The 24800-nt window shown below is 40.3% G+C and overlaps 1 protein-coding gene across 3 annotated transcripts in view; it reads left to right on the top strand.

Moving 5' to 3' along the window:
* Window positions 1-24800, top strand: part of LOC149261277 (actin-related protein 7-like) — a 423641-nt gene that overhangs the window by 78775 nt on the left and 320066 nt on the right. For all 3 annotated transcript variants that reach the window (XM_089421946.1, XM_089421947.1, XM_089421952.1), the window contains exon 2: window positions 10692-10907. In XM_089421946.1, coding sequence (XP_089278072.1) covers window positions 10692-10907 — 216 coding nt within the window. The remainder of the gene's footprint in view (window positions 1-10691; window positions 10908-24800) is intronic.

Raw genomic sequence — 24800 nt, 5'->3', positions numbered from 1 at the left:
ACAACTCATAGGCTCCATCCTTCGAAGGAGCAAGGCATTGGCCCTCCTTTTTGATGATCACTTTGACTTTAAATCCATATTTTTTATCCTCTTTTCCTTAATCTAATTCGTACCTTTCAAGGCCAAGCTCTCAAACTAAGGCTTAGTGCGAATTCCTAGGCAAGGTGAATTTTTGGTGTTGGAGAGTCTAAATGCCAAGAGGATAGTGGTTGTGACAAAATCACTTCTTTTGGTAGGCATTCACTTCAATTTTATCCATAAATTTCTTTGCCCTAGGGTAAACCCTAGTGCTATGCTTCAACTTAAGGACTTATTTGAGGGTTTTGCGTGCCTTTGCTTTGTTGAAAATCATTGTTGGAGATCCTTTCTCCTTGCCTTGACCTTGGGCCATCCCAACTCTCAACTTATTAAACAAACCCTAGGTCTTGTGCCTCATCAAATAGGTCTCTATCAAGAAAGTGAATATTCTCCTATTGGATCCTTGTGCCTAAATTGTGATTTTCTTGTAGAGGGCCTAATTGTATCATCGTGTACCCTAACCCTAGAATATCTATCAGGTGACCTTCTCACATATCGAGGCTCCTCCCATCGGTGAAAATCCATAAAAACCAGGGGGTTTTTGCTATGGTGATAGTGGGACATCGCCCCGTTGTTGTCACTTGGTCTAGCATTAGCCTTGTAGGGTTCCCCTCTCCAAGGCGTGCTAGATTATGTGGCAACACAACTCGTGTGCATAATCTAGTGCATAATAAAAATGTGGTTAGGTACATGACATGAACATTTTTTTTTTGAATGTCGAAATTTTTTCGTTACTCAAATATACAAAGATGCCAAAATGCATGTGGCCTCACCCGGAGCAGGTTTGTTGACCAATGTTATTACCATGTTATAAACAAAAAACATAATACCCAACTGAGAGATCCACAACCTTATAGGCCTTACATACCAAAAAACAAAAAGAACTAGAAAGACACCGATTACCATAATCAGTCATCAGAAGTGATTGAAGCATGATTGTTTGGCCTCGTTCCTGGAGGAGGAGGTGGATGGTATAGGCAGTTGACATGTTGCTCAAAGTGAGCAAGCCAAGCTTCCAACTTTTTGAGTTTCTCTGTCAATAGATTTTGGCCACGCCAAACAACCACAATTCGTTCATGGACGTGGCATTGAAAGTAATGGATTTGCTCTAGCTTGGCCATGATTGTCTTGTGTTCTTCCCTTCGGACCCTATCCTGAGATTCCAACATGTCCATGACAGATTGGAACATTTGTTGCGCTGTAGTTCTCCTGGTTTGACCCGCTGTTACATGTCCAACTAACCCCACGCTTCCTGTTCTGCTGCGTCGCCCTTGCGAGTTCGGACCTTGGCCACGACCAATGCCCTTGCTCCACAAACGCCCTGAGCTAGGATCCTGCAACCCCTACCATCCACAGGACCGATCGAAGATCTTTTTCCCACCACGTACTCCATGGCCCCCGCGCACGTTGCCACGCACAATTCCCGCAATCTGGCTGTTGATATCAACACCAATTCCCACACCGCCACCCTGAACTCCATCAGGCACACTTGGCCCCTCTCTACGCTAGGGCAATTCCGCCTTCGTTAGCACAGGAGCGCAGAACCGACTTCATGCTGATGGTCATGTCATAACCCAAACTCTCGAGACGAACCCAAATCAACACCAAGGTCCACCTAGTCATACCCAAAACCACGCTACCAGCCACTACGCAGTCTACCAACTGACCGACCTCCTCCAGAAACCCTGCACTCTACACCATAGTCAGAGAAGGCAAGATAGCCCAGCCCGCTGGTCTCCTCGACCTAATTTCACCACAAAACAATCACAAATCCAGACTAGCACCGCCAAACAACCCCTCACCTGGAAAGGCCAGAGGAACACCTCCCAGTCGAACACAAGAAAAACTAAACGCTCAGACTCCCAGAAACCCGACCCATGCCAGAGCCAGTGGGCTTCCCCGAAAGGAATTCTTCGTCGAGCAACCCCAGGAATGAAAAGCTAGGCAATGCCTATCCCAGAGAGATAAAACAAAGCCAACACCAGAGCCTCAACCTGAGGAAAACCTCCACCATTAGAAACCCTGGCACCACTTGTAGAAGCAACATACACCTTACACAAAGAACCAAAGCACCACCACCAGGAAAGCCAGCGCAAGAATCCACTCAGGCCCAAGATGTCTACACCCAATACCAGCCACTTTTACAACCAGCACATCCTCCAGTCAAGGAATAAAAAGGAAAGTTTCACCTAGAATAGCAAGGAGAGAGTTGTTACCTTAATTATCCCACAGGAGGAGCGATAAACAGATGATCACCATCAGCCCCACACGACTCGAAGAAACGCAAACACAGACAAGTTCGTATCCCACAAAGAGCCAAATACCACCTAGACTGCTGCATTCTTGACACTACTTAACCATCGTATTGCAGGCGCCATGGATCCCCGAGACTGTACTATTCCCTCGCGAGGTGAGGGGTGATGTTTCACACATTTGAATGCAGAGTCGTTAACCATAGCATAATGGAAGGGCATATTGCTTGCCCTCCGCCACCCATGCCAAATGCCGAGCGTCATGCTTCATGTGGCGTGGAGTTCCTTGTGTCCAACACCCTCATCGGGGAAGCTTCCTCTTTAATGACAATTTGGCCGAGCTCATCCAAAAGAGGCGAGTTGGAGGGAAATGACTAATCATCACAATTATCACTCCCCCAGTTAGCTAACTTGTTTGTAGCTTGATTCCCTTGCCTTCGGACATGCTCCGTGATTACATATTCCAAGCAGGATAAGCGAGCTTGAATTCTCTCATAGATAAATTCCAGTCTCTAACTCTTGACTACCTTTTCCAAAGGAGATCCATTTCTGCTGTAAGATAGAGATTACTAGCTGAGAATCCCGTGAGACCTGAAGATTTGTAAGACCCATCTCTTTCGTTACTTGGAGGCCTTTCTCGAAGGCTAGCAACTTTGCAACAATATTAGTAGTGATACCACATGACGTTGCAAATAGTTTAATTTCCTTTCCCTCAACATCCTTCATCAAGCCGCCCAATCCTGCAGGGTCGAGGTTGCCTTTAGAGGCACCGTCAGAGTTCAATTTAAAGAATCCTGAGGGGGTTGAAGAAACGTGTCTACCGATGATCTTCTCATCGATCACACCCGAGAGAGATCTGGGGAAGAAGCAGTATGACAGAGATCTAGGGCTCGAAGAATAGGGGACTCCCTTCCATCAACTTTCCAATCTTCATCCTCCCATCGCTCAACCAAGATGGACTCTTTAATATTATGTTTGGTAGCTTCCCATATTTGGTTAATGCTAATAGTCTCTAAGTGGAAGATCACTTTATTCCTAGCTTTCCAAAGGTTCGTCAAAGTAAAACCTTGAGATAGGCACCATGCTTTGTTGACTATTGGATTCTTGAAGAGGTTCCAGCACCATAGCTCCAGCGATTCTCTCAGGCTATTCACTGATCGGTCTTGAGCTCCAAAAAATTTGTTACTTGCGTACATAGCTCTTCTGTCACCAGGCAAAAGTTCAGGAGATGGTCCGCTATCTCTTCCTCATTTATACAAAGAGTGCACCACAATGGACCTTCAAAATCTTTTCTCCGGATTCTATCCCAAGTAAGGAGTTTACTGTGACCAATTAGCCATAGGAAGAAGGCTACTTTGGGCCATAACCCTGAATACCAGATTCTCTTCTAGAGAGGGTCTTGATCAGGATCCTCCTTGGTTGAAAGAATGATATATGCTTCCTTTACCGAAAACATACCTCTGGAGAGATGGCCCCATCGGAGTTTATCTGGATCATCACTTGATAATATGCGGCACTGTTGGAGAACGTTAGTCAGCTCATCCCATGGCAGGGGTGGATCACGATCAAGCCAGTGATCTTGCGACTTCCATTCTCTCCATTTGGAAGGAGGATTGGAAGCTACACATAAATATTTAACGGACACCGCCCCTAATTGAGAGGTAAAGGTTTGGATGCCCCTGAGATTTTCAACTTGAGCCAACTTGGGTTGTTGCATCCATGCTTCCTCCCAAAATTTGGCCTTATGACCATTCCGTATTGTTAAAATTGGCAAATAGGGCCAAACTCCATGTGGGTCATCTTATTTATGGCAGCTGATATTTTTCTTGGATTCCTGTCATTGAGAGGTGTAGGATTGATCTAAAGATCATCTGATTCCGACAAGTATTCATGGAGATATGAATTTATTTGTGTTATGGGACAATTCGTCAAGGTCGGCCAGCAACCAAATAACCCCCACTTGTGCTCAACGTTTTAGTATAAAAGGAGGTGGCTTGATAGTCATTTGGACACACACTTCACTCTTGATTTCTCTCCACTTGTTTCGGGTTTTAGTGGCAAGAGAAATCTGGGAGGATGAAGCCCTAAATGCAGGAGGAAATGAGACTAAACAAGAAGCCCTAGCAACAGTCTGGACGTAGTCAAGAAGAGGTTTAATACTGCCCTAGCCGCAGTCCTAAAGAAGGGTCTAACAACAGTCCAAACAAGGAGACTTAGCCGCAGTTCATGAAGCCTAGCCGCAGTCCAAGCAGGGGATATAGTACGGTGAAGGAGGCCTAACAGCTGACTGTAATGCAGTCCTATCATGCCCTAGCCGCAGGTCTTATCATGCTCTAGCTAAACATAGTCATGCCCTAATCCTATATGCTGTTTTGGAGGGGTTTACGACAACACTTAGACACAACAAAGAGGGATGCCCTTAGCCACGACAAAGGGAGATCTATCCACCTTTGAGAGGAGCTTCTATACATAGCAAGATCCGCTGTCATGAGGAGGCCTTAAAGGAGCCCTAGCCACAGACCCTAGCCACAACAGAAGGAGCCTTATGACAGCGTGAAGAATGAATGTGTATTGGGTGCTGGCATGTGCTGTTAGTTAGGCTGAGTTTATGAGAAGACAACACTGTTGTTTGGAAATTGTTTGGATGTCGCAGCTGTGTTAGGGAGATAGGTAAAAGCGTTGGGCTTGAAACTACCTCTAAGGGGCAGCATGGAGGGCAACATCTCATTGGAGGACAACCGCAGTCATTAGGAGCAATTCTGGGCCAGTTTTGATGGGCTGTTAGGGACTGTGGTTAGTACCCTAACCAGTCCCAGAATTGCAGCATAGCAACAAGATAAATGTTGTTGCTTTAATGGTGATTGGACACTATCTGGGATACGTTTGCTACAAGGGCTGCTATGTGCTAGGCTGCAGGCCATATCACCATAGCTAGGGCTGCTAAGGGCAGTCAAGGGTGTGCAGCACAAGTGTATCATGATGCAGCACAATGAGATGTAGCATGATGGGCACAGTAAGGTACAACGCGATGATGCAGCACAAGGAGGTGCAACATGATGATATGGTGCAACAGTATGATGTGTACAATGTGATGATATGGTACAACAGTATGATGTGTGCAGCATGGTAATGAGGTCTAACATGATGATTGGGTGTAGCACAGGGAGGTGCAACATAGTGAGGAGCAACATGGTGATGGAGTCACCTTGGATCAGTGGAAGCAGTATGCCTTCTACTCAGCTTAGATCATCTACCTCATATGCTATCTTCTTAGAGAAGATCTCTGCTCTTATCTAGAAAAGTCAAAAGGTTGACTTCTAATGTATATGTACTATCTCTCTCTCTGCTGAACTATTGATGAACATATAAGAAGAATTGATCAAGGGTTTCCCCACATTGGGGTTTGTCCCTGGCTAGCGCCACATCTTGTGTCCTCTTGTCTTGGCTTGTCTTCTGCGATTTATGTTTATGTTCTATCTGCATTTTACTATTATGCTAAATGTGTTTGCTAATTTGGAATTGATATTGAGCTAATATGGAAAATTGAAGTAAATTTGCTATCAACATAGAACATACCTAAAATTAACATCTTGCGACTTCCATTCTCTCCATTTGGAAGGAGGATTGGAAGCTACCCAGATATCTTTAATGGACACCGCCCCTAATTGAGAGGTAAAGGTTTGGATGTCCTTGAGATTTTCAACTTGAGCCAACTTGGGTTGTTGCATCCATGCTTCCTCCCAAAATTTGGCCTTATGACCATTCTGCATCTCCTAGAATCCATGCTTTTGAATTAAATGTCTATTTTCTTTGGCCAAAGTCCAAATAGAGGAGCTAGTAGGCATGGTGTGAGGGTCTGACAGGGGTTCCCGGATACAGTTATGACCATACTTGTGTGACCAAAACATTTTCCACGTTTCTTGTCCTCCTTGTAGCCATTTCCACCAAATCTTTGCACCTAAAGCCCTTGATAACGTCTTCGGGTCTTTCAACCCTAGACCCTTGTGAGTTTTATGCTTGCAGAGCTTGTTCTAGGCAACTAGGGACCATTTTTTGCTTATCTGAACACCCGACCAAAGGAATTTGCGAAACTTAGCAATTAGATCTTTGTAGGCACTCTTTGGGGCAGGGAGAGCCGAGAGTTGGTAAACAGGAAGGGCTTATAGAATTGATTTCAAAAGAATGAGTCTACCTGCGGAGTTCAGAATCCTGAAAGTCCAACTTGAGAGTTTGTGATTCATGCGTTCCAGAAGATCTTTCCAGCAGGATGACCTTAGAGAATTTGGAACCAAGTGGACCCCCAAATAAGTGCTAGGCAATGAGCCAATTCGATAACCAAGGGACCTTGCCAGGTGATTTTGAACCCTCGGGTGAGTATTAAAGAAAAATATGTCAGATTTTTCCCGATTAACAACCGTTCCAGAAGCTTGTTGTAAAAGTTCCAGGATGGAACTTAGTTGACGGGCTTCTTGTAAAGTAGGTTTACAAAAAAGCATATTATCATCCACAAATTACTAGTGCGATACAGGAGGGGCCTCCGGGGAAACTTCTAGACTTTGAATGAGACCTCGCTCAGAGGTTGATTTGATTAATCTCCCCAAGCCTTCTGCTGCAATAATGTTTAGGAAAGGGTAGAGGGGGTCCCCTTGCCTCAGACCCCTCGACTGCTTGAAAGGGCGAGAGGGAGAACCATTGACAATAATAGAATAGAAGGGGGTTTGTATCATAGATTTCACCTAAGCAATCCAGGAGAGAGAAAAACCAAAAGCTTCAAGTGTAGAAAGGAGATACAATCATATGCTTTAGACATGTCTAATTTGATGAGCATACCTGGGGATTTAGAGGATTTCAGTGAGTGCACCATTTCATGAGCTGTAATGATGCCATTCATGATTTGTCTACCTTCAACGAATCTTGTCTACTTGAGGCTGATGATATATTTCATAAAGGGTTTGAGCTGATCAACCATGATGCCTGAGATTATCTTATAAATAACATTGCATAGGGCTATAGGTCTAAAGCGATTCAGGTTCATCGCCACAACTTTTTTTGGGATAAGAGTTAAGAAGGTGGCATTTAAACCCAACCAAATTCTTTGGGATCGACGGGCTTCTTCCACCAGCTCATGGATCTCAGGGACTAGAAAGGGTCAGCAGGCTTTAAAGAAGTTCGAACTGAAACTGTCTGGCCCTGGGGCCTTGTTAGAGGGGAGATCGCGAACCACTTCTTTTACATCCACAAAAGATATCGCCCACATTAATGCCTCATTTTGCTCTTCAGAAACCAACTGGGGGATACATTGTCTAATCTTGTGGATAACTTCCCTCCTGCTTACTTGAGGCTCTTGAAATAAGGTTTGGAAGTGGGTGATCAACTCTTCTGTGATTTCCTCATGTTGAACTAACCTTTGTCCATCCTAGGGAGAAGATTCTTTTCACTTGCCTATGTTTTATCATTGTATGATGGAAAACTTTGTATTAATTTCCCCTGCTTTGAGCCATTGAACTCTTGATTTCTGCTTTCATAAAATCTTTTCCTACTTCCTTCTTTGCTCCAGGGCGACAAGGACCCGTCCCTCTTGGGCCTCCAGCTCCTTTGCCCTTCCTTCTAGAATAATCCTTTGTTGGATTACTTTCATTTCGTCCTCTAGAGCCTGTTTGTCTTTATGAATATTTCCAAAGTTAGACATGTTCCATTCCTTAATCCGCTTTTTGAGCTCCTTCAACTTGAGTTGGAAGGTTTCAATGAGATTGTGACTTGAGACCGTGATCTCCTTCCACCATCCCTCTAATTTCTGAATGAAGTCTGGTCTCTCTAACCAAAATGACTCAAAGCGAAAAGGCTTATTTCTTGGAGCCATTCTCAGATCGATTTCTAGCCGAATGGGCCAGTGATCAGATCCTAAACAGGGAAGAATAAAGGATTGAAAATATAGATCCTGCTGAAGAATATTGTCAGAGAGGAGAAATTAGTCTAACTTCAAGGCAATTTGGTGCTTACCTCCTTGTTGATTATTCCATGTGAAAATACCATTGCTGAACTCAATGTCCTCCGTGTTTATTTCTTGAATTGTTTCTTGAAAGGCTCGAGAGATGGAATCCAATCTTCAGACGCCTCCCTTTTTTTCACGCAGTTCTCTCGAGGGATCGTCGGGCCATAAATTCCCGTTAACTAGACCTTTACTAAGGAGCCAATGCATTTGAATTGTCCAGATAGACTGTTGGGGAAGGCTATCTAGATACTAAAAGATATAGATCTAGTATCCCATATAAACCCTATCTTGCCAGCTGTACCCTTGGCATCTAGTGCCATGCAGTCTGCCATTGGCCAGCCTCAGCGCACAATTTCACCTAACTTCTCTTGCGATACTTTGGTTTCCTGTAAAACTATGATATCCCACCTTTCTTGATGAATCCATTCTTTGAGATACCTCAACTTACCTTTCGAGTTGAGGCCCCTTATGTTCCATGAGATTACTTTCATTGAGGGGGGCGAAGAGATCTTCGGTATTACTCCGTGAGAACATTTACCTGTCTTGAGTTAACCAAGATAGCTCTGATTTCCTTGATTACCTCTCTTGTGGGTTTTTGGCCTTTCCTCCTTTTCTCTAATCCCGAGCTAGATTCCACATGCTGGGTAGAGGCTTCCTCCTCCCGGACTACTAGGGCTAAATGTGGAGAAGATTCCGGGGGGGGCCTGACGCTGTTCCCATTCTTTCAAGATCTGGTAAAATTGGTCTAGTTTCTCTTAAGGTATGTCCTCTAAACCGTCCTTGGCCTAATTCCTTAAGAAGGCCACCATGATCTGCTCATTGGAGTTGAGTTGATCCATTTTTATGTTGGTTTCCAATGCTTGTTGAACTTAAGAACCCTTTGGATCTCCTTACTCGTTGATTGAGCCTATGGGGATTTCCTTTTACTTGTCGACTTCCATCGCCTGTTGTGGTTGAGCCTCTATTGCAGGGATTTTTGGGCCTTCTTCTTTCGTAGGCTCTTCTAGGAGGGTGAAGCGATTTTCAGCTTGCCGATTCGGGGCTGTCGGCAGCGGGGGTCAGAGGCGCACGATTGGGAGGTCCCCTATTGTTTGATGAGCGTCGACATGTGACTTCTTGAAAACCGTCCAAGGGAGTGTTAGTTGGGGGAGCTCGATTCTCCTTCGGCCTTTGAGGGTAGTCCCGAAAAATATGCCCATACTCATGGCAAATTCGGCATTTGAATGGGACGTGTTCATAAGCTAAGGGCTGAGACCAGACTTCATCCCAATATTCGATTTCCACTGATTCCGGTAATGGTTGGGAAATATTCATGTATACATAGATTCGGGCATATGATGGAAATCTTCTCCGTCTGGTGATTTATGAGATTTGCACAATGTTACCAAGAGAATTGTTGATTGATTCTAGAATGTCTAACTCCCAAAAATCTTCAGGTAAGGAATAAAGCCTGACCTAGATGGGTACCGCCAGAAATTGCTCCTTCTCCGGATTGTCGTAGGGTTCCTAGTGTTTTTTGAATAGTCCCGCGCTATTCATAAAATAAGGGCAGTTGTCTAGGACTTTCCTCCTATCCTCCAGATCCTCAAAGATCACAGTGAAAAAGCCTTTTTCTCTTAAACGAAACTCAATCGGGGCCTTTGGCTGTCATTTTAGCTGGATCCATCAGAATATATCCATCTCCTTGGGCCAAATACCCATAAATTTGAAGATTATTGCATGATCTTGCATAAACTGCTAAGATTGAGCTAGGCGGTTGTTGGGGATTACAACCTGAGGGTTTTTTGCAGCCTTCGGAAGGCAACAACCTTTCATCTTGGATTGCCACTGCATACCCAACGCTGGAGTAGCAACCTGCTTGCCTTTCTGCTGCCATGCCGAACCGGAAGGGCTAGGGGCAGAGTGTTGATTGCGTGAAAGCACAGTCTTGAAGGAGGGGGGGTTCCCCCTCGCCTATGGGGAACTGACATGGGACTAGTCAGCCTAGGATCTGCTTCAGAACAGAGATCGGCTTCCGTATGCAGGTGAGAATGATTAGACCGCCAGGATTCAGAAATCTAAAAAACTCTGGCACCCTTGAAACCCTAGCAGAACTCACTCCCTTTACTTTTCTGGGGACATTTTGTTTAATGTCATGACATAAATAATTTGAAAATAATTTTAACTTTTATTTTTCTTGTACAAGTAAAAAGGAAGTAGACAATTTTATTGTCCATTAAAAGGATATCAATTTTCTTTGGAGATGTATAAAATTTCTGCTACATTGTCTTCAATCTAGCGAAATGTTTGACTGACAATGAAACCTTTTGTTTATGTATATTAGAGACTATTATTTGTTTAATTTTGTCGGTTACATTATTGTACTGCAGATAATTCCGACTAAAATGCAAGGCATGGTTGAGGATGATGAATCTGCAGATAAAGAAGTATTGCCAGATATCAGTGTTGATCCTATTGTAAGGGGTGTTATCAGCAATTGGGATGCTATGGAAGACTTGTTACATTACGTGTTTTATGCTTGCCTTGGTTGGGAAGTTGGCAATGAAGGACAAGTTCTATTTGCAGATCCTCTTCTAACTCCAAAGGTAACTTTTAAGTTTACTATCGTGAGTATTTCTGCATCTTTTTTTAATTTTTAAATGCTTGTGAGATGGTCTGAAATTTTAGATACATTGGCTGGTTGGTCCTGAATATAAATGATCAAGCTAAATCTATTAAAAATGTTAAAATGTGTTGAAGGTTCATCATTTTTCTTTATTTAATTTCGTCTTCATATACACGTTCACAGTGATATACATTAGTACCAAGCAATTTCCATGGCAGAAAAAAGGTTAATGTTCAAAAACATTTGTACACACTTCCATTAAACTGATACTAAGTTCAATAACTGAAATGAACCAATAGAGTGTAGTCACAAATGAAAATATATTAAAAGGAAATGTATAATATGCATGCTACTTGCTACAATTGATTGTTTGGTTTGCTACATGACACGGCCCATGTTATTATTGGTCCCTTCACGTACTGGGGTACCATTTGTTTCGCTTCAAAATCAAGCTGGTTGGATTTTCTATTAGTTTACTCAAATTTGCATAAATTTCCTAATGTCTTGTGAGAAAGTTTAAGTACCCCGACTTTCTTGAAATACAAATAATATTTTCTCAATTTTAGATTTGAGGGCCTAATTGTTTTATTTTCTCAAGAATAACAATGGGACTAATTTCGTTTTGTCTCTGCGCATCTTTGTCAGAATTAAAAAAAAAGAAAAAATAGAAAAATTAACATATCATTATGTAGTTCCTTATTTAGATACATATGCCATAGAAGGAAGAAGCGTTAACTCTCCTCTCGTTATTCTCAAGTGTCAGCATTAATGATGATGTTTAACAGCAATTAAAATAGGCAAATGTCTTTAGCTTCATATGATTATGGTTATTCTTTGAATTCATATTCACTTATTCAAGGAATAGAGAATTGAGGCCTAACCAATATAACGTTAACGTTATTGATATTATTCTATTCTTTCTTGTGCTGAAGAGAGCAAACCTAGATTGGGAAGCCTGGGTTAGAAGTGCATGATCATCCTTGTCCATATCCATTGGGATGGATGAGTCGTGATAGCAAATTGAGAGTCACTAAACATTGCAAGTTCAGACTTTCCATTAATGCAAACATTGAAGGTGAAGTAGAGGTGGATGTAATTCCATTGGATGTATGCAAGGTCATTTTGGGGTCTCTATTATAAAAGATGTTGTGTTTAGGTGGTGGCCAACAAATATTACATGGTTAAGGATGGGAAATATTTGTCACAAATACACATAAAGGTAGATCTAAACTCTAATCGATAAGTGCACATCAATCTAGGAGATTGATTAGTTCAAAAAAGAACATTGTGCCTCTACTTCTATGAGAAGAGAAACAATAGGGAGAAAGAAATGTGGGGATCAAAGCATCCTTGCAAGGATGTGACAGCAAGTGGAAGTAATAGCGGGAACACTTGATTAATATAAAGAAGTGTTTCAAGAACTGAAAGGATTGCCTCCTAAGAGGAAAGTTGATCATAAGATTTAATTGTTGTAGGAATCTTCATTGCCAAATATTGGACTATATAGACAAATTTTGTTGTAATTTGATGAAGTAAGGAAGCAATTGTAATAACTATTGGAACAAGGAGTCATAAGACTTGGTGCTTCAATAATTCTCATAATGGGTATCCATTTCTTATAGTGCCCAAGAAGGGTGGGAGTTGGAGAATGTGCATTAACTACCAAGTCTTGAACAAAATAACCATGAAGAATCATAATCCACTGCGAAGGATTGATGAGTTATTCGATCAACTGTCATGTATCAAATACTTCGTAAATTTGGATTTGAAATCAAGCTACCAACAATTGCGCGTGAAGCAAGAAGATATGTGGAAGACAACTTCTAAAATGTGGCATGGTTCATATCAATGCTTAGTTATAGCTTTCAAATTATGCAATGCCTTGACAAGTTTTATGCTTTTGATGAATGATGTGTTACATCCATCTATGGATTCTTCTGTGATAGCTTATTTGGATGACGTAATGATCTTCATCTCTTCTTGGGAAGGGTGTTTCTCATGTGTCACAAGTATCAAATACCCTTTAGAAGCAACATTTGTTTGGTAGTTTGAAGTAGTGAGAGTTTGATGAGCAATGTTTGGTTTACCTTGGATATTTGTCACTGGAGGAGAGTTGAAGGTAGGCCCAACGAAGATTATCAACTTGGCCAATATTGGCAAAGTCAAACTATGTTGTAGCAAATGAAGCATTATGAATGGGTGGGGTTTCTGCAACAATTCCATTTAGTTATAAAATATAGTAAGGGCACAAAAAACAAGGTTGCACACATGTTTTCAAGACCACCAATCTAAAAGATTGTAGCCATGGTAACTATATTGCAACTTGAATGTTTTGTAGGAAAGGAGAATTTAGTAGGTAAAGGAGGATCACACTTCGAGAGTTGCCAAACACTTTTGCATTGTCAAAACAATGACAATTCTATAGAGGTTTGTGCAGTGGCCTAAAATGTAAGAGAAAGTTTCTTAGTATATTTGTGGATGCACGCTCTTTGTAGCACAAGTAAGCCAAACAATAGGAAACTTGAATTGTACATGCCATTATGGGTCATTAACAGTCTCTAGGAAAGTATCTATATGGATTTCATTGGAGGTTTTCCAAATACCATTAGAGGTAATGATTACTTGTTTGTGTTTGTAGACCATTTTAGTAAATTGTGTGTGCTCATGCCATGCTAGAAACTAGTCAATAGTCATGAATTAGCTAAATTATTGTTATTTAGTGTATGTGTGCATTTTGGAATGCCTCATTTGATTGTGTTTGACTAATATGCACGATATAAGGCAAGTTTTGGACAACTTTATGGAATAGAATGGACAATAAGTTGAATCACTTTACAACATTCATCCCCAAATTTGTGGACAAACTTTGAGAGGATATAACAAAAATTAGTGAAAGACTTAAGATGAATAGCTTGTGTATATTCAACACTCTTACATCAAAGCAATACATTCTTCCACTCGAAAATCTCCTTTTGAAGCTTGTTATGGTTATTTACCGCATACACCTTTCGATGTTGTTTACAAGCAATGGAAGGAGAATGAGTAGGAAACTCATGAGGAGGCGAACTAAGTAGGTAGGTTCATAGATCAGATTATACATATAAATTTGAAGGTGCAAGAACAACTTTGGAAGAGCCAAAAGAAGTATAAACTTTGTCATGACCAACATAGGATAGATTGCAAATACTATGTTGGGGACAATTGTTTAGTTCGATCTTAATAAAGAACGCTTGTAAGGGGCAACCAAGAAATTAAAGCCTTTGAGATATGGACCTTTTGATATTAGTAAACAAGTTAGTGATAATACATTCAAGTTGGATCTACCCTTATACATGTGGATGTGTTTGATAATCAATGTGGGGAATTTGCAATTGTTTGAATGAGCCATGTTGGATGGAGAAGAAGAACAACAAATTCTACCTAAATTTGAAGGCTTAGTGTTAGGTACACTCTAAGATTTGCAAGACAATAAATTGTTTGTTCTTTTGTTTTATTTTATTTTTGTTTCCATTTTCCCATGTAATGCAATTTTCGGGCGAACCCACTAGGTACTTCCTTTCATTCAGAGCATGGTACCTAGGGTAAACCAAATTGTTTAGGACCCAAGGCTAGGCCAACAATCAACATTTGGCTCATGAATGGAACAAGCATGTCACAAAATGAGATTTGAACTCGAGTAGAGGATAACAATTTTATTCTCAGCCACTCAAGTGATGAATTGAGATGTTGTGGAAGAAGGTTTGAGAAACTTGAAAAGGGCAATGAAAATTATGGTAGACTTGGACTCAAAGGACAAACCCCAAGGACTACCAAATGATTTGAGAGGACCAGATTATAGATCAATTTTCGCGTTTGTGCTTGATCGCTTTTGAGGGCCAAAAACTTCTTACTAGGGAGATGTGATTTGAATGGATGATCTAAAGAAATTGTAGTCTCCAAGTGATTTGAGAGGACCAAGTTATAGATCAATTTTCTCGTCTGTGCTTGATCGGTTTTGAGGGCCAAAAGCTTCTTACTAGGGGGATGTGATTTGAATGGATGATCTAAAGAAATTGTAATCTCCTAGTAGTTAGCTTAGAAATTTATAAAGAAACAGATAGGGCCTTGGAGCTATTTTCCAACTCAATGTTGGGAATTGGAATAAGCCTATTGTTCATTGCCTTGGGGAAGTTTGTCGAAGCTTTTGAAAGGTGAGTCTTTTTATTTATAATGCAGAGATATGGATGAGTTAGAAGGGATGTGTTATCTTTATGTTTTGTGTTACCTCCCATACCTACACTGAAAGATATTTAAGTCCTTGAGTGGAGTGCTGCCCTAGAGGCACTTAGGAACGTTGCACAGTGTCACCACAACAACTCTTCCTCTCATTTTAGATCCATTTTTTTTACAACACAAGGAGGAAGCCTAGAAAATAATTTTAAAATGTTCTTTAGAAATAAATGGATGGTGGCCTACCAAGGACAATGTCCTTCCAATTTGGTGATGGAGTTAAGATAAAAGAGCAAGAGGTTTTGAAAGTGATGGAGAAATCAAGCAATTAATTGATGTGCCATAACTATCCCAAACAAATTTATAAATTATGCAAGAATAAGTGAGAGCCCTTATAAAAGATGCACCACAAAGTTATAGCCAAGAATAATGTGCAATCAATAAAAATAAAAGAATGACCATAATTTGAAACCCTAGGCGAAGTAGACAAAGTAGTACTGCATTCTTATTGAATGAGCAACCAACAATACATCATTTGTTCAAATATTATTTCACAATAAGAACTAGAGGACTTAACAATACATCATCTATTGTAGCTTCTTGACTCCTATCTGCACCATACTCTTGCATCATAAAGTGCTTCGACCTTCCATGAAAAACTAGGTTCTCTGACAATCTCTATAGAGTATTACGATTGAATCCAACATGTCATCAAATAGTCCATCAAACATTTTATGGAGCCAAACTGCTTCATAGCTAATTGTACAAGCTTCCATATCTTCTGCCTTTGCAGTGCAACAAAATCCTGTTTCATGCTCTTCCAAGAAACCATACCAGATCCCAACCATCAATAATATCTCTACTCATCATCAACACTACCAACCCAATTGATGTATCCTCAAGTCCCAAGTTGTAGTGTAAGATCCTTCATGTCAAATTCTGCTTCCAGCTCCCTCTGAAGTCAATATTTCTTCCTTTGACTCATGAGTCCTTCTTTCCCAAAGTACGAGGTCTTCTTTAATCATGATGCTCCTTCAAAATCTGGGGTAGCTCTTCTAACTGAGGCAATGATTTAACATGTTCCTCTCCCTCTTCTTGGGAGAACCTTCTAGCTTTTATGTTGCCAAATACTAGATCTTGACTTAAGCAAGATATACTTCAAATTGTCTACTCCAATATTCAGGTCTTCTATAAATTTGGCGAGTCCTCTAGCTATGCTTCATTCTTTCGTTCTGTTGCCAAAGCCTGGTTAAATACCTTCAATCCTCACTGGGAAGATATGGGAGAACAATTATAACTAAGCAATGGATACATAGACAAGAGACTAACCAAAAATTAAAGAAAATAACAATAGTCTTAATCAAAGAGAAAAGGTATAGAATACTTATTTTTGAGAAGAGTCAACTCCCTCTTAATGTTGGATTTCTTGTAATTATTATCGTCCTTGATCTTACATCAACATGATATCATATCTGTAAATCAAAAGAACTAAGGCTTCTTCTTTCAGTGGAAATGATTAGTCCTGGGGTTTTCTTAGTTCAAATTTTTGCTAGGGTTTACAAACCCTAGATGCTTTAAGATCTAAAATCTTCAAAAGCTTCCATATTCTAGATTTGCAAGTTCTACAAGCATACTAATGTGTTAGCTACAAACCCTAGAATTGTCATTGACATACCTTCTATTCATGAGATGGAGCTGAATGTCTAACCTACAAAACTTAATCTTCATATACAAGTAAAGGAGCAGTATCTACTGTATCAATTATGTCTTTGTCCACAAGAGAGAGAGGACTCGATCTAGTAGACTCCTTTTGATGAATTTTGAAATGGACTTATATTCTAGATTTCTGCTATCCTAGATATAAGAAAAAAAGATTATACGTACCTCTTAAATTGCAGAGTGTGAGGAGTAATACTTTAACCTTACCTATCCTCCTTTTCTTCCTTTGAATATGGCGTCAAATCACAATTTCTTCAAGCTCCTCCAAAGAGATATAGATCAACTCCTTGTAATGTAGAATTTCGTACTGTACTTATAGAGACAAACTTGATCCTTTTAAGAGAAGAAGATGGATGCCATAGATTCGTACCATGTCACAAAGATGGATCATGCTTAAGCCTTGGTTCATGGATCTTGGATTTAGTTCTGATCATAGGACTCTTATTTATATTTTCCATAGTGATCTTGCTTTGACACAGAGAGGAGGTTCAATCTTTGCATGTAGAATTACCCTCAGACCTTTCTTCAGACAACAAACTCGGACCACAGAGATACAAGAATAGTGAGCTCGGATGTCAGTTACAAATATTTGGTCTCTGACAAGGACTCGGCCTCTCTCACATAAAGATCATAATCCGTATCATCACAACAGGTTTCTCTACATATCAGTTCAAGGGTTTACTAGGCTTTCTTTTTCAAACCATTTTGTCTTGTTACAATTGATTAGCTAGGGTTTCAATCTTGAGCTTTAGATTTTAACAGTCATCCAATATTTGCAATGATCCAAGATACCCTTTTACAACGTCAACACTTAGTTATGTATGACTTCAATAAGGGAGACATTGATCTTCAAAGCTTGAGATTTCACAAGTGACGTTTTCAGATATAGTAGACCTTTTTGTTGAAATTCCAAAGCAATGTACTGACCCTTTTATTTGCAGACTTTTAATGGTTCTTAACTGAGTCACCCATCACTGTTTGATTGTTCTCAAGGGAGATCATTTTTGAAATTATGATAATTATTGCACTAATAATCTTGATCATACTTGAGCAATGCCATAGAGATATAATTCGGTCTGTTTCAATATGTTAAAACACTCAAGTTAGGCTTCTATAGATTTCCAATAAGAGCTCTTTCATAGCCTTTGAATTTTCGGAGCACCAAGAAATCTTCACATAATCACTGGATGATTTGTGTATCTTGAATAGGCTTGAATTATTGCTCACATTTCAAAGAGAAGGGTTCAAAGCTCGGTCTAATATACAGACTTCATTTGTTGCGGTTATACCCTCTCGTTGCATCCATAAACCCCTCGTTGCCCTTCAAGAATTCTTGTCCTAGACTCATCCTGCACTTCTAGTCTTCATAAAGGTTTCAACCCTCTCTACTAGTCCTGTGATTACCTTGGCCTAATCACAGTATTCACCTCAGTAAACTAGCCCAAAAATTCTCCTTAGGAACTTGGTCAACGACTCTTCAAGTTGGCCTAGATAGAACTTGTTCTTCAGCTAGCTCTGATACCATTCTGAAATTCATTAGCGAACTAGAATTTCGGATCATAATAATTACTTGTGACAAATATATATGTTCACATTTAGCATTCTCTTCATTCAATTATGCCATCAAGCAATTATACTTTTAATTATGCAAGAAAGTAAAGGTCATAGTGCACAAAAAGACAATAGATGCCAGAAGTTAGGCCAGAGGTGAGGGCAAAACCCATGAGGGGAAAACCCAACAATCGTTTCCTTATAGAATCTTTGTTTACAAGAGAAATCCAAGTCACAGACCAATTACCCAAGTTCCAAGTCAGCCCTACTCCAATCAACTGCCCACATGAAGTTTGCCATAAGTTTGCTTACAAGATGCCACATGTTTGCCCATATGTAGTGTCACAGGTGTTAATTTTCGTGCTGTTTTGTTCTTTGCTGTAGATAATTGCATTTATAAACTTTTTCAACATTTTCATGTATCAGTCACCCCATTACATCATATCATCATTAGGATTTAGGAATTATGTAGAGAGAACACTAAACATCAACAATGCAGCGGAACAATGAAGAAACAAAAGAAAAGCATACACAATAGAGACACCAGGAGTTAGGTCAGAGACCAGTGCAAAAAGCCGCAAGGGGGAAAGCCAACTAGGTTCTTCTTCTATTAGATATTCATCAATTGTTCAGCTGAGATACAAAGTACAATAATCATGAGACATCATCATCAATCCAAGTCAGTTGACAACTACATTTGTGAACTGAACAATCTGATCGCTAACGAGCTGCTGCCATATCCATATACATCAAGATTACTAAGAGTAAAGAACACTGATCATTTTCTTGCCTTCAAGTCTCAGCCATATGAATTACTGTCAATGTGTCTGAGTCAATATCACTGTCACATATATGCATCATGAAGTCGCTGTCAAAGTTCACTGTCATATTGTCATATAAGGTAGCTGCCAATGTTATGCCAGTCACGTCACAAGGTTATAGACATACTTCAAAGTCACTTTTATGGGTGCAATACATACAACACTGTTAAAAAGGACAAATAGTTCGACCAAGTACTTTGGCCATGCATCACTGTTCTACATCACATTGAGTTATATTACTGTAAACCAACATATGTTCTTAGGTCATCGTCATAGAGAAGGGTCAATATAAATCGCTGTCATGTCAAAGTTCATTGTTATACTCGGGATACTGCTATGTCAAGGTATTCTGCCATATCAAAGGTGCTGTTACATGCCTATTAGTTACTTCACTTAAGTGTATCATTAATGTCAATAAGGTTACTTGCTTACTGCTGCCACTGTACAATTTGACCCCTGGGAGCCAAAAACTAGTGTCACGAATCAAGCCACAGGACAATCCAATGTAATGATTCAATCTACAGAGATCCGAGCCATACGATGGAGCAGAGATTCAAGCCATACCTTATGGCAAAGATTAGAGCCATATCTTAGAGTAACGAGCCAAACCTTAACACAATAATTCATACCATAAAGATAACAATTGTTCTGATCCACAAAGATAATAGAATAGCGAGCCACAGAAGTCTGGCAAAGCCACCACAAAAGACGGATGTTGTCACTGTCGTTGCAAGAGCTTTAGTGTGCAAGAGTGAGAGCGAGGGCTTGAGAGTGTGAGAGCAATGGTAGCGATGCCAGATGATAACCTATGCCACTGCATCAGAGTATGTCGAGCTAGAGTGCATGCGATGGTAACAACAAAGTATTTCGGGCCAATGTGTATGCGATGCTATGAGTGAAATGAAATGAGCCAGAGTATGCGATATCACTGTAAATGGACTAGCGATGCTAGAGTGTCATGTTACTTAACTTTATGCGAACCATAGTCATGTATCAAGTCATATAATGATGTATGCAAGTCATATACATATCTGCGAACCATATAACGATTGTGTGAACCATATGGACCATGAATAATGTGTGCTAATTACGGGATGATCTACTGTTGAGAGGAGCGGATTACAGAACATATACGTCGATCCTCAGAGAAAAATATGAACCATATTATAAGCCACAATCATCAGAAATGTGAGCCACAGTGGAGCCACTATAATATTATCAAACGCGGGCCTCTTTTAAACACAGCAGATCAAGCCAATAGATACGAGCTAATAGATCCTCTGAATGGCAGAGATATATATGTGAGCTTGTGTATTGTTTCAGAGTATATGAGCAAGCCCTACAGAGATATACTGAGTCACTAGTCACAGAATTGCTAGACACCACAAACTGTAATGCGAACACAGAGAAGAATTATGTGAACCACTATAGATCATCTCTCTCTCAGATGTGATGCCAGGAATGAGTCATAAGATCTTCTATTTATATTATTCGACGGGCTGCCTTTGATGCCATTGTAACCCTTGCATTTTGAAATTTGAAAACAAAATTTAAATTTCTTTCCAAGTATATTTTTTTTTAATAAATATTTGCCCAAATTTGTGCCTTGTTAAATAAGATTTCTTAATATTAATTCTTCCTTGGGGCAGGGCAGATTTCTCTTTCGGGTAGATGGGACATTCGTCCCATAGCTGCACGAATTTTTAACAACAGGGATTCCACGGAGGTATGGCGCAACAGATAGATCGAAAACCACAGAAGTATAGTGTCATGGATAACTTGCTTGACCAAAATAGATGTGCCTCAGGAAAACTCGCTTGATCATAGAATGTATGCCTCAGGAAACCCGCTGATTACAGAATGTATGCCTCAGGAAACTTGTTGATCACAGAATGTATGCCTCAGGAAACTCATCTTCTTTTTGCCTTAGAAGTTGTGAATATGCCTCTCGAGATGCAAATTGTCCTTGCCTCAGATTAGATTCAAATTGTGTTTTTGATGGAGACGAATTTGCTCTATTTATAGTTGTTTGTTCAGTCAAAGGGACACGTCCCCTGGGCAGGCCGACTTGTCTTTTGGAGGGTCGACTTGGTCAACTTGGACACACTAAAATATGCATTTTAAAAAATTCAATTTTCTTTCTTTTAAATGTCCAAGTAGGACATGATGCAAATACATTTCTATTTTGACTCTGGCATGAAGAACATGCTGTTGATTTTCCATTGTTTCATGCCGTTACATCACTTTAGCCCAATTCTTTTTTTCAATTAGCAATCTCTTTCAAAACAATTAGTCTTTCAATGATCAATAACAATTGTAGACAGAACAATAAATGCAATGTAGTAATGTACAGTAGAAGACATTCAAGAGGAATAAGAGACACAAGGATTTGTTCAAAGACAAGGGAAAAACCCCCGATGGGGAAAACCCTTTCAAATTCTTCTTATTAGATTGTCATAAAATGTTCAGCAGAGAGAGTACAATGATCCAATTCACCAATCAAGAGTCAAAGGTCAACAACTTTAACAACCAATATCCAAAAAAATTCAAGAGATGAGCCTAAAAGTCAAATGTGGTCAAACTATCAAATCTGGTCAAAATCAACAACAACCAACAACAGTCAAAGAGCCCTAACCAGTCACAAGTCAATGGTCAAACATCGCTCCAAAAGTCTCGGTCAAACTGCTAATCAATGTGGACTTCCAAGTTGGTCAAAGATCAGTAAAAAAATAGTCCCAAAATCCACAGTCAAAGGAGAGAGAAATTCTACCGTCAAACTCAGATTCCTATGGTCAAAATCTGTGGTCAATTGTAGTCAAGTAGCCTAGAACAGCTCGATCTTTGTGTCAAAGAACTCGACGTCCCAAAATCAGAATTATGCCAGTCAAATCAAGTCAAAGGTGGTCAATGGATGGTCAAACTGTCCCAGCAGAAAAAGTCAATGCAGATTTCAGATTGCCCTTACTTTCCTTTGCATGTGAGAGAGAGACCTGCAATTTTAGATGTACGGACCAATAGCAAGAGGAGAGAGAGAAGAATGGATGAGTTGATGTGATGCCAAATGATGTTGACTTGTCCTGTATTTATGTGCTTATTTGGAGACCCAATTTGTCCTTTTAGGCCGACCTGAACTTTTGTGCACGTGGGGTTTGACATTAAAAATATATTTTTCCTTAACCAAATTAAATTCTTCCAAGGGCTAGGAGGGGTCTTTCTTGATGAGGAAGGCTGTCCAAAGGAGGGAATTTGTCTTTGAGTTGCGAAATTAACACTCCCTCTCAGTTAGGCAGAAATTACCGAATGCAACCTATGTCCCATCTCAAATGTCTCGTCATTATCAAGTCAAATATTGTCTCTGCTCATCTCTGCTTATCTGTTGAACATTCTTGAGTCTAGAAGAAGAAGAATTTGACATCAGAGGGGAGCTTAAGCTACCATCCTATTGACTTGAGACAATAGGCGAGATCGATTCAAGGATCACACTCTATCCTATCTACTAATGAGAATAGGCAAGATCGACTTGAGGATCACACTCTGTCCTATTGTCCGTTGATCCTCCATTGAGACCCTTAAGAGTCAAGTGGTAGAACACCTACATCCCAAGACTTGAGTGAGATCGACTTACCTGGCCAGGTAAGGATCACAACCTATCTCAAGTCACCTCAACCCATTGGCCAGATGGGGAGGACCAATCCCAACAAGCCCAACTTGTGGGTAGGATGGCAACTGGGATATACTCTGTCAAAGTGACAATAGGCGAGATCGACTTACCATAAGGGTAAGGATCAAACCCTATCTTATTGTCTAGAGGTCCCTCAACCCTAAGAGCCCTTACTGCTTCATTCCTCACCCGGGGAGCTCAACAGGGGGGAAGAGCATGCTTAGTGTTCTTGATCAGTTGGGATCCTTACTTAGGAGGGTCACATCCATCAGTCCAAGCTATTCTCTAAAGACCAAGAACTTCCCTTTCGACAAAGCCTTGGTGAGAATATCCACTATCTACTGATTAGTCGAAATGTGATGGAGCCTCACTGCTCCTTTCTACACCATGTCTCGTATATAATGATACCTGATCTTGATATGCTTGGACTTATCATGAAATACGTGATTCTCTGCCCATTGGCTCCCACTCTTGTTGTCACAATATATTACTCCTCAGCGAGGGAGAAATTATCGACTGCAACATATGTCCCATCTCAAATTTCTCGTCGTTATCAAGTCAAATGTTGTCTCTGCTCATCTCTTGAACACTCTTAAATCTAGAAGAAGAAGAATTTAACATCATAGGGAAGCTTAAGCTACCACCTTCTATCAATAGGCGAGATCTACTTACCACAAGGGCAAGGATCACACTTTTGCCTATTGACCTGTGATAATAGGCGAGATCGACTCAAGGGTCACACTCTATCCTATCGTCTAATGACAAAAGGCGAGATCAACTTGAGGATCACACTTTATCCTATTGTCCACTAATCGTCCATTGAGACTGTTAAGAGTCAAGTGGTAGAACACGTACATCCCAAGATTTGGGTGAGATCGACTTACTAGGCCAGGTAAGGATCACACCCTATCTCAAGCCACCTCAACCCATTGTCTAGATGGGGAGGACCAATCCCAACAAGCCCAACTTTTGGGTAGGATTCCAACTAGGGTGTACTTTGTCAAAGTGACAATAGGCGAGATCGACTTACCACAAGGGTAAGGATCAAACCCTATCTTATTGTCTCTAGGCCGCTTGTTAAAATTGGCAACTAGGGCCAAACTCCACATGGGTCATCTTATTTATAACAGCTGATATTTTTCTTGGATTCCTCTCTCCGAGACGTGTAGGATTGATTCTAAAGATCATCTGATTTTGACATGTACAAATGAAGTTATGAATTTATTTTGGCTATGGACAAATTGTCAAGGTCAGCCAACAAACTTTGTAGGCTCAGAAGCCCAATAGTCACATTTATTCATCCTCAATGTTGCATATAAATAGAAGGTGACTTAGCCTCATTTGGACACACTCATCTTCATACTTCTTTCTCTCTCTCCTCATTGATTAGGTACGAATTTCTGGGCCTCTCTCTATCCACACGTCCAAATTTTCAGGAGAGCAAAATTTCAGGAGGCCGAAATTTCAGGAGACCGAATTTTTGAACAGTTTGACCAAGCGTTGACCTCCTTTGACTGTGTTTTTGTGAGGGCTGTCTTTGTTTGGGCAGGCCATGAGCACAAAATTCGAGGCTAAACGTTGATTGTTGACCAATGTTGACTTTTCTGGTTAGGGCTCTTTTGTTGCTGCTATAAATTATCATCTTTGTAAATTGTATTATCTCTCTGTGCTGAACTATTGAAGACTAAAAGAAGATTTGATCAAAGGTTTCCCCACGTTGGGGTTTGTCCCTGGTTGGTGCCACATCTTGTGTCCTCTTGTCTTGGCTTGTCTTCTACTATTTATGTTTATGTTCTATCTGCATTTTACTATCATGTTGATGTGATTGCTAATTTGAATATTGATACTGGGCTAATAAATAAATTGAGTAAAATTGCTTTAAAGCATAGAACTTACCATTGTTGCCTAAAAT

The sequence above is a fragment of the Pinus tabuliformis genome, chromosome 6 (assembly GCF_031772625.1).
Source record: "Pinus tabuliformis cultivar Carrire ecotype Pingquan chromosome 6, CPIR1, whole genome shotgun sequence".
NCBI lineage: Eukaryota > Viridiplantae > Streptophyta > Pinopsida > Pinales > Pinaceae > Pinus > Pinus tabuliformis.
This window is presented reverse-complemented; position numbering and strand designations above follow the sequence as displayed.